This window comes from Poecilia latipinna, unplaced genomic scaffold (genome assembly GCF_001443285.1).
Source record: "Poecilia latipinna isolate Pla-1442-1.1 unplaced genomic scaffold, P_latipinna-1.0 Scaffold51, whole genome shotgun sequence".
NCBI classification, from domain to species: Eukaryota; Metazoa; Chordata; class Actinopteri; order Cyprinodontiformes; family Poeciliidae; genus Poecilia; species Poecilia latipinna.
Window position 1 is genome coordinate 248165 of NW_015112667.1, and position 13689 is coordinate 261853.

Consider the following 13689-nt stretch of genomic DNA (forward strand, 5'->3'; position numbering starts at 1 on the left):
TTTGCCCACTGCTCCACCTGTTTATGTTCAGTTAGAAAGAAGGCCATTAAACTTTTTCTTCACTTTCAAGACAGTGAAGTTACGCTTTTTGAAAATCTTTATGGACACCAACAACACAAACTGTCATGGTATGGAACGCAACATAAAGTGTCACTTTGTTTGTCTCAAACTACAGCTTGTAGTTTGAGACAAGTTGGCTGGCTAACCAAGCACTTAGAGGGACAGAGGGACAAAAAAGGATAATATTCTGTCCAATAACAGAACGACTACTAGCTTTAACAAAGGTTTCTGCTTATTGTTTGCTTTATTCTAGGCATCAAAATCACAATATTTAAAAAATAAAGATCTGGTAGTTCACTCAAAAATATCATCAGAATTTCAGTGTCATAGCTTACAGCATTCTTAGATTATTACGCCACTGTCACTGAGATCAAGAAGCTACAGCTAATTGCTCCTAATGACTCGAGTCTTCTTGATCTGATGGGATTTTTTATATTTTTGCCTTGAAGCGATTGTTATTCTTGTTTCAAATCAGAGTAATGAACACCATCAAGGCAATTTTATCTGTCTGTAATTGCATATTAAATCCGATTTAGAATGCATAGTGCGTTGTGAGTGCCTTGCAGTGGCCCCACCAACAGCAGAGGTGTGAAGTGAGTGCTGAGCAGTCGTACATAGGATGTTCGTAGGCTTGGGTTGGAGTTGAGGTGGGCAGCTTCTCTAGGTAAACTTTAAAAAATAAAAAAATAAAAAAAAACAACAACTGTGCTTTAGTCACATTGGAAGCAGATTCGCACATTTAAACAAGTGGAATGGTATCAGTTGTGCCAATAAATGTTCTCAGAAGAGGCACGACGTGATTGTTTTTTCCCTGGAACTAAAATTAAAGCAAGAAGAAAGGAAAGTAATGGAGGCAATATTCACTAAGGGGCAGAAGGGTCTGGATAAAAATAAAGTAGAGTCTGCACAGATTCACAGGGAGGCTGGTTTGGAGAGCAGGAAGGAGGCAGAGGAAAGGTGCGGCGCAGTGACCCGGGGCTGGCTGGCTGCTCGCTCACATGTCAAAGCCAAAAGGCAGAGCTGCCTGCCTGCACACCCATCTGGGGCCTGTCAGGAGCACAAGTCACGGAAGCACAAACACACACACACACACACACACACACACACACACACAAACGGATACAATCACCAGCCTGACAGAGACCCACATGTCTACATACTTGAGTGGAGTGAGTAGTTTGGAAGCAGCCCATTGTCTCAGGAGGACAGGAAGAGCTGTCTGCTCGCCAGCTTTTCCTTGAGGATTCAGCGGTGGAGTGCACATTGCCATAATTCACTGTGTTCTTTTGGTTTTGGTTTATTTATCTGTGGAAAAAGAAATAGTTGGGTAGTTCAAACGGTACCAAGTGTACCATTTTTACACTTTTTGATGGTTTCTAACAATCCGAATTTGTAGATGTGTCGTGGAAAGACCTGGGCATGAGACGGCTGACTGCATCAAGGCAGGTTATAAAATGTTCCACTTTAAAAAAAAAAAAAAACTCCACCGTTGCTGTGGTTTATAGTTGTTTTAGCGAGATGCCGGAGGAGGTGCTGGTGTGACCTGAGTTTCCACTGGAATATAGGGTAGAGCAGCCACGCCCCTCCCCTACCTGTTGCTGCCAGTGGATGTTTAACTAGGTAAAAGAAGGCTCCAACACTGACAAGACAAAATCAGCTCCTTTCCACTCAACACTTGTATAAAGGTGATATTTTTACACTTTGATCTTTGCTGTTTTAAATAAAAGAAATTAGATGGTGTTGTAGAGTTTTGTTTAAAAATTTTTGAAGTTTACAAGTTTGTCCTAATTGTCCAGCAATTTCTAGTTGCTGGACAGTTTCATTAATAACAAATGTGGGAGATTTTTATATTTTCATATTTTTTTTGAGAAAAAAAAAAAAAAAAAAAAAAGTCTTCACTGCTGATAATTTTGCTGGTAAAACCAGAGTTGAAAGCGCCTGAGCGGTTCTTTTACTACTGCGGTGAATATTTTCTGAGCAGGTAACTCTCATGCAATGGGTGAGAGAGCTGCAGCTGCTTTAGATGTGGTTTTTCTTTAAATAACCACTCGCATCGCAGATCGATCTGTCCATAAACATACTGTCAAAGACACCGTGGGACGTTGGGGGCGGCGGTTTGCCTGCATGTAACTGCTAGGTGCCTAAAAAAAACAAAAAAAAACAACCCTTTCATTTATTCTTCCACCCCAGCATCTCTGTTTGCTAAACACTAGGGGGGAAAAAAGGGTTATTTTGCCTTTGTTGGCTCATTGGCAGTGAGGGTTTGACATCCCTGCTGCGTGTGACAGTTCAGAGCAAAGGTCTTGGTAGCAACAGGCCACGTGTTATATAATCCGTCACAGATGGAGAGTTCCTCGTTCAGACAACCTGCAGCTCACCGCGCCACTCATTAGACACTGGACTCTACACGCTATTAATGGCTGCCAATATGTAATGTATTATTATGCTGCAGGCGATCGAAAAGGTGTTTTTGCTCATTTGGATTTGCTGATGTTTCTCGTGCAATCCATGTATCATAAAGTGCATTTCATTGTAGAAAGTAGTTTAAGCCCTTTTGTGAAAGATGTTCTGTTGTAACAGGCACAAAATTATCCACATGTACTCAACAGAACCTTAACGTTAGCAGCAGAGGACACAGAGTTATGGCTCTTCTAGGTAAATCCATAGCTGTTTATGTAACTAGCACCAACCAGGCTTTTCTAGGAACTCTGGAAACAGAAGGCTCTGTTGCTGGTTAGTGTGACTGTAAGAGGGTTAAGGGTGGGGGAAACAAAATAAAAAAAAGATTGCGCCTGCATATTCTTATTAGAAACGCACCGAATACAGCGCATGCCCCCAGCCTTTGCCGGATTTCCATTGCACCCCCAAAAAGTGCATCAAAGTACATTCTGTTGGTTAATGCATTTCTAAAATGAAAATGGCAGGTGGCATTAGTTTTGAATAGCTTTAGGAATAGGTCAAAACATTTCAAATTTTTCAGTATTTCAGAGGAAAATGGTCTTATTTCAATTTCTAATTGATTGATTGATTGATGGATTGATTGATGCAAATCTCTTATTTATAGTCACATGATTTCACTCGTACTCCAACCGATCCTATTTGTAGCTTTTTCGGCAGCAAGTCTCCTTGACAAACAGGTGCTTTTAAGAGGTATTGATCCTATGATGGGGGGGGTCATCACCAGGAGTCGAGCTTTATGACCCTGCGACCTCTAAGGGGAACACTTAGAGCTCATTTAGATTAAACCCATTGACGCCGGCGTCTATCTTTGCCTGTAAAAATCCAGCTGACACTCAGTCTCCACCAAAAAGATATTGCCTTCATTTGGGGTTGTCAGAACACAAAGGCTGGAAATATTTTACAGCTTTTCAAGTCAAAATGGACTCTTCCAACGTAGCATGCATCCACTGTCTGGTTTGCGAAGGTGGCAGTTGCACTAACCGACATGAACCAGCCCCCTTGCAGCTCTTCACATGCCTTTGGCCGTCCTAATGCAATCAGCAGGTTTCTACAAACAGAGTACTTTCTAAATTCTTTTCCTGCTGAGACTTACGCCAATGTCCAGTTACCAGACTGTTCTGTGCAACTGCCTTAAGCTGCAATTAGATGCCCCTCCCTGTTTTGTCCTTTTGCGGTTACTCCTTCTTTGTCCCTCCTTTTTTTTTTTTTTTTTTGGCTCATGTAGCTTCTTTGGGCATCTGTAATTATCTAAGTGCCACACACTTGGGTTGCGTCATAACCACAGAGATAAAAAAAAATGTTACAGCATATATCTTGCATATAAGTCAAACTATAAGAGTGAGGGTGTCTGGATCCTGATAACAAGTTGCGTCTTTTCACTAGAAGAGATGCAGTAGCGCCTAAAGTAGTTGTGAATAAATGCCAAAGTGGTGAAAGAGGTGAGCACGCTCAGTCGTGTCAACATCCAGTGGGTGTGGAAGGTTGTTTGCGGTGAATCAGCAGTGGGGATCAGCTGCCCAATAAGTGACGCCTCATACCCACTCGCACACTATTTGCGGTCTATGTGCTAAGAACCATAATGAGATATTTGGGCTGGGAAAAGTGTCGACGTGCCACGTAGCCCGGCTTCCCCCGACCGTTTGTCATGTCGGTGGGTGAGGGTGAAAGCAGGACGAAGACAGGGAGTGCATGTGAATGGGGGGTTATCAGGGGTCGTCTGGCGTTGGATGTAATCTCTACTGAGCGTCTCCGGTGTCTGCATTTAGTACATTTTTATGCCTGACGGGACAGAGTCTCAGACAAACAGGCCCACACATGACTGCAGTGCCCTGCTCGTCCCTCACAGCTCTCTTTATCAGGCCGTACGTGGCCATCTGTGAAGAAAATCCTAGTCATTGTGACTTATAGTAAAGTGGCATATGACAATATCATGTACATACACAATGTCTTGTAAAAAGCTTTCATATCCCTTGAGCTTTTTCACATTTTGGGGACCCAAACTTTAATCCATTTCATTGGGATTTATTTGATACCCCTTTCGCCCCCCATACCCAAAAAACAGAGTGCACAATTTCAAAGTTAACTCACTTTGCTCTAATGCCCCTAGAAATATCCGAAGAAACCAGTGGCCTTCAAAAGTCACCTACTGAAGTAGTCTCGTTATAAATCCAGCTGTTTTACGAGGGCTTAAATGGTTTGGAGAAAATATTAGTGAACAAACAACATCTTGAAGACCAAAGAACACAAAAGATAGGTCAGTCAAAGTTGAGGAGTACTTAAAAGCAGGACTAGGTCATTTGGGTTTAAAACCAGCCAATTGCCACAATAAGTGCAAGTTTCAGTTTGCCAGAAGTATTGTGTCAGTAAAACATGGGGAACGGTTCTCTAGGCTGATGAGATTAAAATTGCACTTTTAGTATCTCATGCAAAAGACTACAAGCTTATAACCACAACATCACCCTGCAGACACCCACCCCGCAATGAAACGTCTGATGGCAAAACTCAACACAGAAAACTCTTTTGCCTTGATTCCTGAATTATCCGTTGCAGTACCTCACTACACCGATGGATAGAGCGTGCAGAAACTCAACCACGTTCAGTTGCGTTGTGCCATATTTAGTCTGTGAGCTCTCCCAGATGGAGCTCTGTTGTTAGTTGTTAAAAGGTGGGAGTTGATACCTGTGTATGAACAGATGAAAGGTACAGATAGACATATCCATCATGGGGAAGAAAAGGTGGACTGAATAGAGCTGATTAAACAGCCGGTTGACCTGAGCCAGACTGATAGTCATCATTTAGACCTCATTTGTGTGTGCGTGTGCCTGTGTGTGTGTGTGTGTGTGTGTGTATGCTCATGTGCATTGTGACTTTCAAAGCTGTGGCCACACGGGCTGTACCAGACAGCTGTAGACTTGTTTAGTCTCCACACATGCAATGTTTATTCTCATACAATAACCATATACAGTACTGGTGTAATGGCTGTAATAGTTTGCCATTATGCTCTTATCAGCACCATCCATGCATAACTGAACCATGGCGCATACACACACACTCACGCAATCTCATGCAGCCACCAGTCCTAAGGCAGCGGGGCATAGCAGAGAGCCACGTAGCCCAAACGTCTGCGGTGAATTCCCGCTCCAGTCCTTTGGGTCCGTCTCCTTTAGGTTCCCCCAGAGATCACTTCTGAGTCTATGGATGCTTAATGTCTCTCCGGTCTCACCCCCCAAGGCTGAGCTGAAAGGGCAGCCCCCTCCTAATGGAGCTCTGATTTTGTTAAAGATACAATTATCTCACTTTACCTCTCAACCAGGGGGGCCCATTAGCGGGATAGATAGAACCTGCTGTCCATCTCCAGTCACAGAAGACGGAACTGTCAAGAATGATGTAGTGCTGGAGTTGAGCAGGCTCCAGGAAATGCCATTACATCACCTTCCCCATTGCTGTACCTTTGGCTGTAATGTAGATGGGTGGCGTAGCTTAAACTCAAATAACTGCAGAGGATAAGGTATAACCTTGAGAAGGGAGTAAGACATGAATTATATGTAAGCTGTTGTGAGGAAGCTAAACATTAATCTAAATCACCCAGTTGAGGAAAGGATTAAAAGTTTGATATCCTCTACAAAGGACAGTTCACCCTTAAGCACCAATTTTGAATGGCTTCAAATTAGAAAGTTGTTTAGCCTTTTAGAGGTTGAAGGGTAGTTTTTCAAAAATGTTCATCCGACAACTAGAAGGCATTTTTAATTGACAATGTTTGGACAATCCAAGGCAGCAGCCCACTGTGTTTTGCACAATTGGTGCGCACCCCTTCGCACCCAGTTCAGTGTGTAAACTATAAACCTAGCTTAGTCTGTCTTTACTGTCACCGTTACTGGTGTGTATATATATATATATATATATATATATATATATATATATATATATATATATAAAAAAAACTATTTGAAATAAACAACGCTTAGCCTGGTGGGATGGGAGGCAAGCACACCAGGTTTTCAATACATTGGTGGAAACACAGGCAATCCAATCATTGTGCTCCTTTCTGTTTCTCTTTCCTCTATAGACGAGCCCACCTGCGGCTGTGTTTGGAGAGGTTGAAGGCCCTCATACCTCTGGGACCCGACTGCAGCCGCCACACCACCCTGGGCCTACTCAATAAAGCCAAAGCACACATAAAGGTACGGATGTAACAGGTTGTCCTAGTTACACAATTTGACAGGCATTGCCATAAGACTATCACAATGACGCACAGTGAAAAGAAAAAAAACAAAACCCAGACAGATGATGTATTATCTGATCACTCAGACCAGTTTCCCTAGTAACTGCTAAAAAAAAAAAAAAACAGCCGCCCAAAGAATGATGGTGCCACCACCATGTTTCAGCATGTTGAGCAACGTTAGTTTTCTGACACGCGCAACATTTTGCAAGTCAACTAAACGTTAAAGTTCGCTCCATGCACAAACTGTGGATGTAGTGTGGCAAAAATGAGGGAAAGTTTCATGTATATTTTTGCACCGCATTGTATGACTGCACTTAATTATCATAGGGCACAAACATTTGCATATACAGTTTGTCTCTTTGTATTCATGCGACCAGGTAGGGGACTTCTGTGACTTTTGTGTTGTCACTGACACGTGTACGTTATGAGGTCTGGCATTGTCTGATTGTCATCACATAGTGTCATGGAAAAAATCGGGGGGTGGGGGGTTTAACACGTCACGTCGTCCTCATTTTCCATCTGTTCACTGGAAGGCTGTCTGGATATAATAATAATAATAATAATAATAATAATATTTGGTATAAAAAAAAACTGAAACCAGTTGGACGCCACTACGAAAATACACAATCGCCTCAGACGGAGCAATCTGAATGTGGGAATGTTGGCCCGGCATGCCGCTTGCACGTGACGCAGGGGGGGAGTTGGGGGCGAGGGGTGCCAGCATAAAGCCAATATTGTTGTTCTCCACCGTCACCACTCTGCACCTCTGCTGCTGTCAACTGCAGTCTCTACACGGCTTATTGACGGCCTTTTGTTTTGCTCCGTCACTAGGAGAGCCACGCATGTCAGTGCACAGAGCACAGAGCTGCTGTATCAGGCCCGGCCCCCCCCCCCCCCCCCCTCACCCCACCGCAGCTCCCACTCTGTTTGTATCGTAATGGGCATAGGGCTGCATGTGAAATGTGAATGGTAACTGGTAGTTTGAGGGGAGGGGGGGGTGGAATCTTGTTTGGTGTTACTGAGTTTGCAGTTTCACACATTTCCTTTGGTTGGAAAATAGTTTCCCTACATAGCAACACCTAATCTCAGTATCTCGGCTTTTTGTGTTTCCTCTTTCGCTGTTATTTTTCAACTCCGTCTGTGGTTTCTCTTTGTAGTTACATTTTGAGCTCAGCTGGGGAGGTCTGGCAAAATCAGAATGATTCTGACTTGGCCCGTCGCATTAAGCTGTAGCTCAATTAATCGCATGATAAATTAAAACAAGCGTAATCATTTCTCTTTTCTCTCTTTTTCTAACCAAAAAACTGCATGACAAATGTCCTCAGTCTCAACTAGCCCTTTTTTTTGAAGAGCAATTTTGTTTACAGAGACTCCATAATTGTCATTTCTGTTGAAAAAAGGAAAGTAAGAGATTTGAACTGAATTAGTAGAGTTAATCTAATCTGAAGATGATTTCACATTGCTTCCCATCTTGCAATGTGTGCTGTCACATTGAGAAATGTCTAAAACTTAGGAAATACGGAGGACTTTATAGGACATGAAGTCTTTGAAGTACGTGTTCCCCTTTTAATTGGCTCCCCTTTGCAAAAGTACATGTTTAATAGGAACCAGGGTTTTAAATTTAATGTTCCTTTTTTTAAGATTTTTCTTTCATGCGTAAGGATCAACCAACCATCTGGGAATGTCATTTTTCCTGCTCTACAAGTGCCACCCGGTGGTCAGATCCTTCCATGCAGAACTTAATCAGAAAAGTGGTTCTGCTGACTGTGAGTTTCACTTTCAGTGTCAAGCGTCCTGCATGCAGAAGTGAGTGAACTTTCGTCGACGCAGACACTTCGTCTGCGTGGCATAGCAGGAGATTAAATAAAGAAGTTATTATTGGGTCACTGCTGTGATATTTGAGGCGAAGGTGCGATTTAAAAAAAAAAAAACATCAACATGCACAAGTAAGGAACAGATGCCACCAGTGAAGGAACCCCGGTACTGTAAGTGTATGATGAGATGACTCCCAGCTGGAGGCGCAGAATTATTGGCTCATTTTCATTTGCCAAGCTATACCTGGAAGACCCCGGCCTCTCCAGGTGTGACAGCAGAACTTGACGCACCCTGGAGAAGCTGCAGCGGGAGAGAAATGGAGGGGGCGGAGAGATGAAGCCCCTCCGCAGCCCCCTGAGAGAGGCTGATGACATTTTGACAGAATCTGAGCTAAACATGTACAGAGCTTGACGTGGTGTGAGTTTAGACCTGCAGGAAGAGGTTTGATGCCGCCACGATGTAGGGCAAAATGCTGCAACACTCAGTGTATATGGGTGCATAATATGGGTAAGTAAGTCATGTTGGTGGGGCAGTGGTTGCGTTTCAGGAGTTCAAATGAATTCAGTCAGAAGTAGCATTTCGAAATAAGTTTAGAAAATCAAAACCTATGTTGGAAGCAAACCTGCACTTACTTTTCAGAATTATATATTAAAAAAAGTCACATTAATATTGTTGTTTCTAAATGAATATCAACTTGTTTTCTTTGCATTATTTGAAGTTTGAAAGCACTGCATCTTTTTCATTATTTTGACCATTTCTTATTTTCTGCAAATAAAACCTACATTTTTGCTTGGATTTTCGGAGACACGTTGTCAGTAGCTGATAGAATAAAAGAGCAATGTTCATTTTACTCAAACATAAACCTATAATGAGTGAAATCAGAGAAACAGATCATTTTAAGGAGTCCCTTAATTTATTTTTTCCAGAGCTGTATTTCAAATAAATAATCATGTTGTCCATCCTGGTCATGAAATAAGCAGACATGTGGATGCCAACTCACAAACTTTTCCTGTATTTTCTTTTTTTTTTTTTTGTCATCTCCAGAAACTTGAAGAAGCCGACAGGAAGAGCCAGTACCAGCTGGAGTCTCTGGAGCGCGAGCAGAGACACCTACAGCGTCAGCTGGAGCTGCTGAGAGGAGGAAGCGCCGCTGCCGTCCAGAGCAGCCCGGGGGAAGGGGAGAGGATACGCATGGACAGCGTGGGCTCCACCCTCTGCTCCGACCGCTCGGACTCCGACCAAGGTGAGGGCGCGTCCAGCTCCCCGCGGTGCTTTGGCTCATTTTGCAACATTGAGAGTGGAGGAGGGTCGGCTGCTGTTGGAGGCCATCGACAGAGACTCGCTAATGTAGGTTAAAAATGACACTGGACACTGGAAGAAAATGTGTTGGAGTCTGAGGTCAAGGTTCCCCCTAAACCAACATGAACTCAACATCCATTTTGTTTTCAGGCCAGCCAGAAACAAACCCGTTTAGACTCACAAATGTCACATGACTTTTTGAAAAAAAGGCATCTGATAAATATAAATATGTACTTTATCAAATTTGTATATATTTTTTAAGTATGACAATTGTATCTCTATTTCTAAGATTTTCTAAGACTCTTTAGATTCAATTTATTTTTAAAAGTATTCAATAACGTGTTTCTACATGTGGCTTCACTTCACAACAACCAGAGACCGACTCTGCCTGCCTGTCACTTATTATCCACTCAGATTTGTGGCTGTACATTAGATTTTAGTGTTTTCCATTCGTGTTTTGGTATGAAAACAATAAATAAATCTACATTTCATCTCTCCTCTCTTCCCCCACCCCCGCTTTTTTTTTTTTGAAGAAGAAGAAGAAGAGATTGAGGTGGACGTAGAGAGCACCGAGTTCTCCCATGGAGAGCTCGACAGCGTGAGCATGGCCAGCACCAGCGACCTGGACGACCACAGCAGCCTGCAGAGCATGGCCAGCGACGAGGGCTACTCCTCCTGCAGCGTCAAACTTGCCTTCTCCTCCTAAAAGCCGCCGCCAGCACCGACCAGCCCTGCCAAACCCGCCTGTCCTTCTCCTTCACCCCTCTGCCGTCTTCACAGCCCATCCAGCCGTGGCGTCGCCAACGACGACAGCATCCCCTCTCCGAGCCTTTTTTCTTTTTTTTCTTTTTGTCTTTTTGTTACATCCGCTCCATCCTGCCGTCACCTGTACCCCCCCTCCTCCCCCCTTCCTCCTCCTGAACAACTGGGTTTAAGTTTGGCTTAAAGGGAGCCCAGAGGCTTTACACACACAAGTCTTCTGGATTTTTTAAAACCCACTACAAAAAAAAAAAAAAAAAAAAATCTGTAATTGAATTTAAGTGTGATATTTCCTTTTGATTTAAAAAAAAATGCACAAGCCCTGATTTTACTCCAAATGCACTTAATTTTTTTTTTTTTATAACGGTGAACTTGCTCAAGAGTTTTCGGTTCTCCAATGAGGGCGTCTGAAACCGAAACCTAACAACGGGGTGGGGGGGGGGAAATCTCCGCCTCGACTAAACGGCCCTGTGGGCGCCACAAACGTCTTCCCCGCCGTCTCATTGCTTATCCACAGCACAGAGGCTCACATCCTCGAAATCGGTGCTACCGGGGAGGCAGGTCAGACTCGTCGCCACACGGAGAGAGCGTCTTCTGCGTGTCGACGCGATCGCAGGAGAAAACGGGAGGAATTCGCCGAGGGCGGTTTCGAAAGTCGTAACTTTGTGCGAATGTTTCGTTTTCGCTCCTTTCCCCTCGAACAAGCAGCTACGACAAGCCATCCAGCACTCGCCTACTTCGTAGCTGTCCATGTAAAACAAGGCACAATCCGAGACGAGATTAAAACACACACACACACACACACACACACACACACAAAAGAAAACAACAAAAAAAAAGCAGCAGCAACAAGGAAAAAAAAAATCATAACAGCTCCGAAGTTTGGAACAGAGGCACGACCTTTTTTCCAGCAGTAAGAAGCAATAACTCCCACAGTAATTTCTTTTTTTTTTGTCTGTTTTAATCCCTTTCCAATGTCCTTTCTCAGTTCTGTGTGACCGTCCCAATTAAACAAATTAGAGCAATTATTATTATTATTATTATTATTATTATTATTATTATTATTATTATTGTACATACAAATAGCTTAATAAATCAAACTTTAAAATAATAAAAAAAGAGTTTAAAAAGCTCACGGATAGAGCTGTTGCTGTTTGACTTCTGTTCATGGTGCATTATAAATGAAATTTTATCTTTTCAACATTTCTTTGCTGTTTGAAATTAACTATTTACTCGGCGCCCCGACAGGGGAGCGACGTTTTATTGGTGTGATGGAGAAAACCCAAACAGAGCAGCTCTCTCTCTCTCTCTCTCTCTCTGTCTTCCTCTGTGTGTCCTGTCGGGACTCTCAGTTGGAGGATGCGGCTGTAGTTTGGCGCAGTTATTGTTATTATTTTACTTTTATTTTTTTTTTATTTATTGGAGTTTTTTTTTGTTGTTGTCGTTATTTCTTGTTTGATATTCCTCGTGCATGTGGCATTCCTCCGGTGGGCCGGGTGTTTCTGAAGGAGAAAAACGGGTCGTATGATGTCAATACTCTCCCTCCCTAACCTCTCACTGGCATTACGAATTGCACTCCAACCACAGTTTTCCTTTTTTTTTTTTTTTTTTCTGCTCCACCTGCCATCCGTTCATTTTTACCATCCGAATCGAGAACGGGAAGAACTTCTGCTCGCTTTTGAATATTTATTTCTCAGTCCCTTAAAAGAGCACAAGCAGTGGGGGATGAATGGGAGGCGAAAAAGTTAACTTATTTTGGTTCTGTCTTATTTTACTCACTATTATTCCTCATTCCTTATTTTAAGAAATGTATATTTTATGTTATTGTTAAACTTATTTTTTCTTTTCTTTTTGGGGTGGGAGGATTTTAAGGAATAATAATAATAATAAAAAAAAATAAAATAAAAAAGCGTAGCCATTTTGTTTGATTATTATTATTTTTCAGATGTTTGACTCTATGGACACTTGAAATGTACTCGGGATCCCTAAGCTGCTCCTAGTGCTGAGCCTCGCCTGTTCCGAGTGGCCGGCCTCGTCCAGAACCGTCTCCGTCCTCGAGCAACCGCTTCAGGCTGGATTTTTGAATTCTAGTGAAGAGTTTTCACTTTTTTATTTTTATTTTTTCTGCTCCGAGGGTCAAGCTGCTTCTGCACGAGACTCGCTCACAGCCAAGACTTTTACTGGCAAATACTGAGCCAGCTACTACACAATAAACATAAAAAGGGGGTCTAAAAATCAAAAAACGACGAGAAAAAAAACAAAAAAAAAAACAAACGCCACTTTCCTCTATCGCGAGGATTGTAGTCTCTATTAGACTTGTGTTTTAGTTGACTAAATATGTCTTACACTTACCTCCATTTGAGGATTTAATGGGGAAAAAGAAAAAAAAAAGAAAAAAAAAAAAGACCGTAATAAGAACAAACCTTTGGTTGCCGAAGGGCGTCACTAAGGTGTGGGCTCCTCCCCTCAGAGCTCTGTGGAGGTTGGTGGACTTGGCACTGATTCAGAAAGTCACCACTTTTTTGGTGCTTTATTGTAAAAACAAAAATGCCAAAAGAGAAAAAAAAAGAAACACACCTCAGAACACCTCAGTGTCCTCTCTCTATCTCTCTCTCTCTCTATCTCTCTTTCTCTCTTTGAGGGACAGTTTACATTTGCTCCCCCCTTTAATTTAATAACTTCCATCTTAGTGTTGCTTTATTGTTTGTTTTTTTCCTTCATATGTTGGCTTTCTGAAACTGCACTGCTGACAGAAGAAGAGCTCCATGGTTGACCACAGACTCGTCTCTCCCTGTGCAACATGCTGTGTTTTACCACATTTGATTAAATGGCAGAACAGAACTAGACGTGATGAAATTGGTGGCCAAAATCAGACAATATTTGATCTTGACTGGAATCAGCTGTTCCGATTTATTGGCATTTTAAACTTATGCAAGTGTGCGTGTGTTCTTGAAGGACCAAAGCTTTAGCAAAAAAGGACCTGATGTTTTTAGGCTCTCTTTTTTTTTTTTTTTTTTTTTTTTTTTTTTTTTTTTTTTGCCTCCCGGGGGGTGTTTTTTTTTTTAAATAATCGG

General features: G+C 42.4%; 1 protein-coding gene across 5 annotated transcripts in view; it reads left to right on the forward strand.

The window, feature by feature from the left end:
- The window catches only part of mxi1 (max interactor 1, dimerization protein), a 37947-nt gene extending 26330 nt beyond the window's left edge, over positions 1–11617 (forward strand). For 2 of the 5 annotated variants that reach the window (XM_015051293.1, XM_015051320.1), the window contains 3 exons: positions 6587–6701; positions 9602–9800; positions 10393–11617. In XM_015051293.1, coding sequence (XP_014906779.1) covers positions 6587–6701; positions 9602–9800; positions 10393–10562 — 484 coding nt within the window. In that variant the 3' untranslated portion in view covers positions 10563–11617. The remainder of the gene's footprint in view (positions 1–6586; positions 6702–9601; positions 9801–10392) is intronic. The other 3 variants (XM_015051311.1, XM_015051329.1, XM_015051303.1) reach the window with 2 other exon arrangements.
- The last annotated feature ends 2072 nt before the right edge of the window (positions 11618–13689 follow it).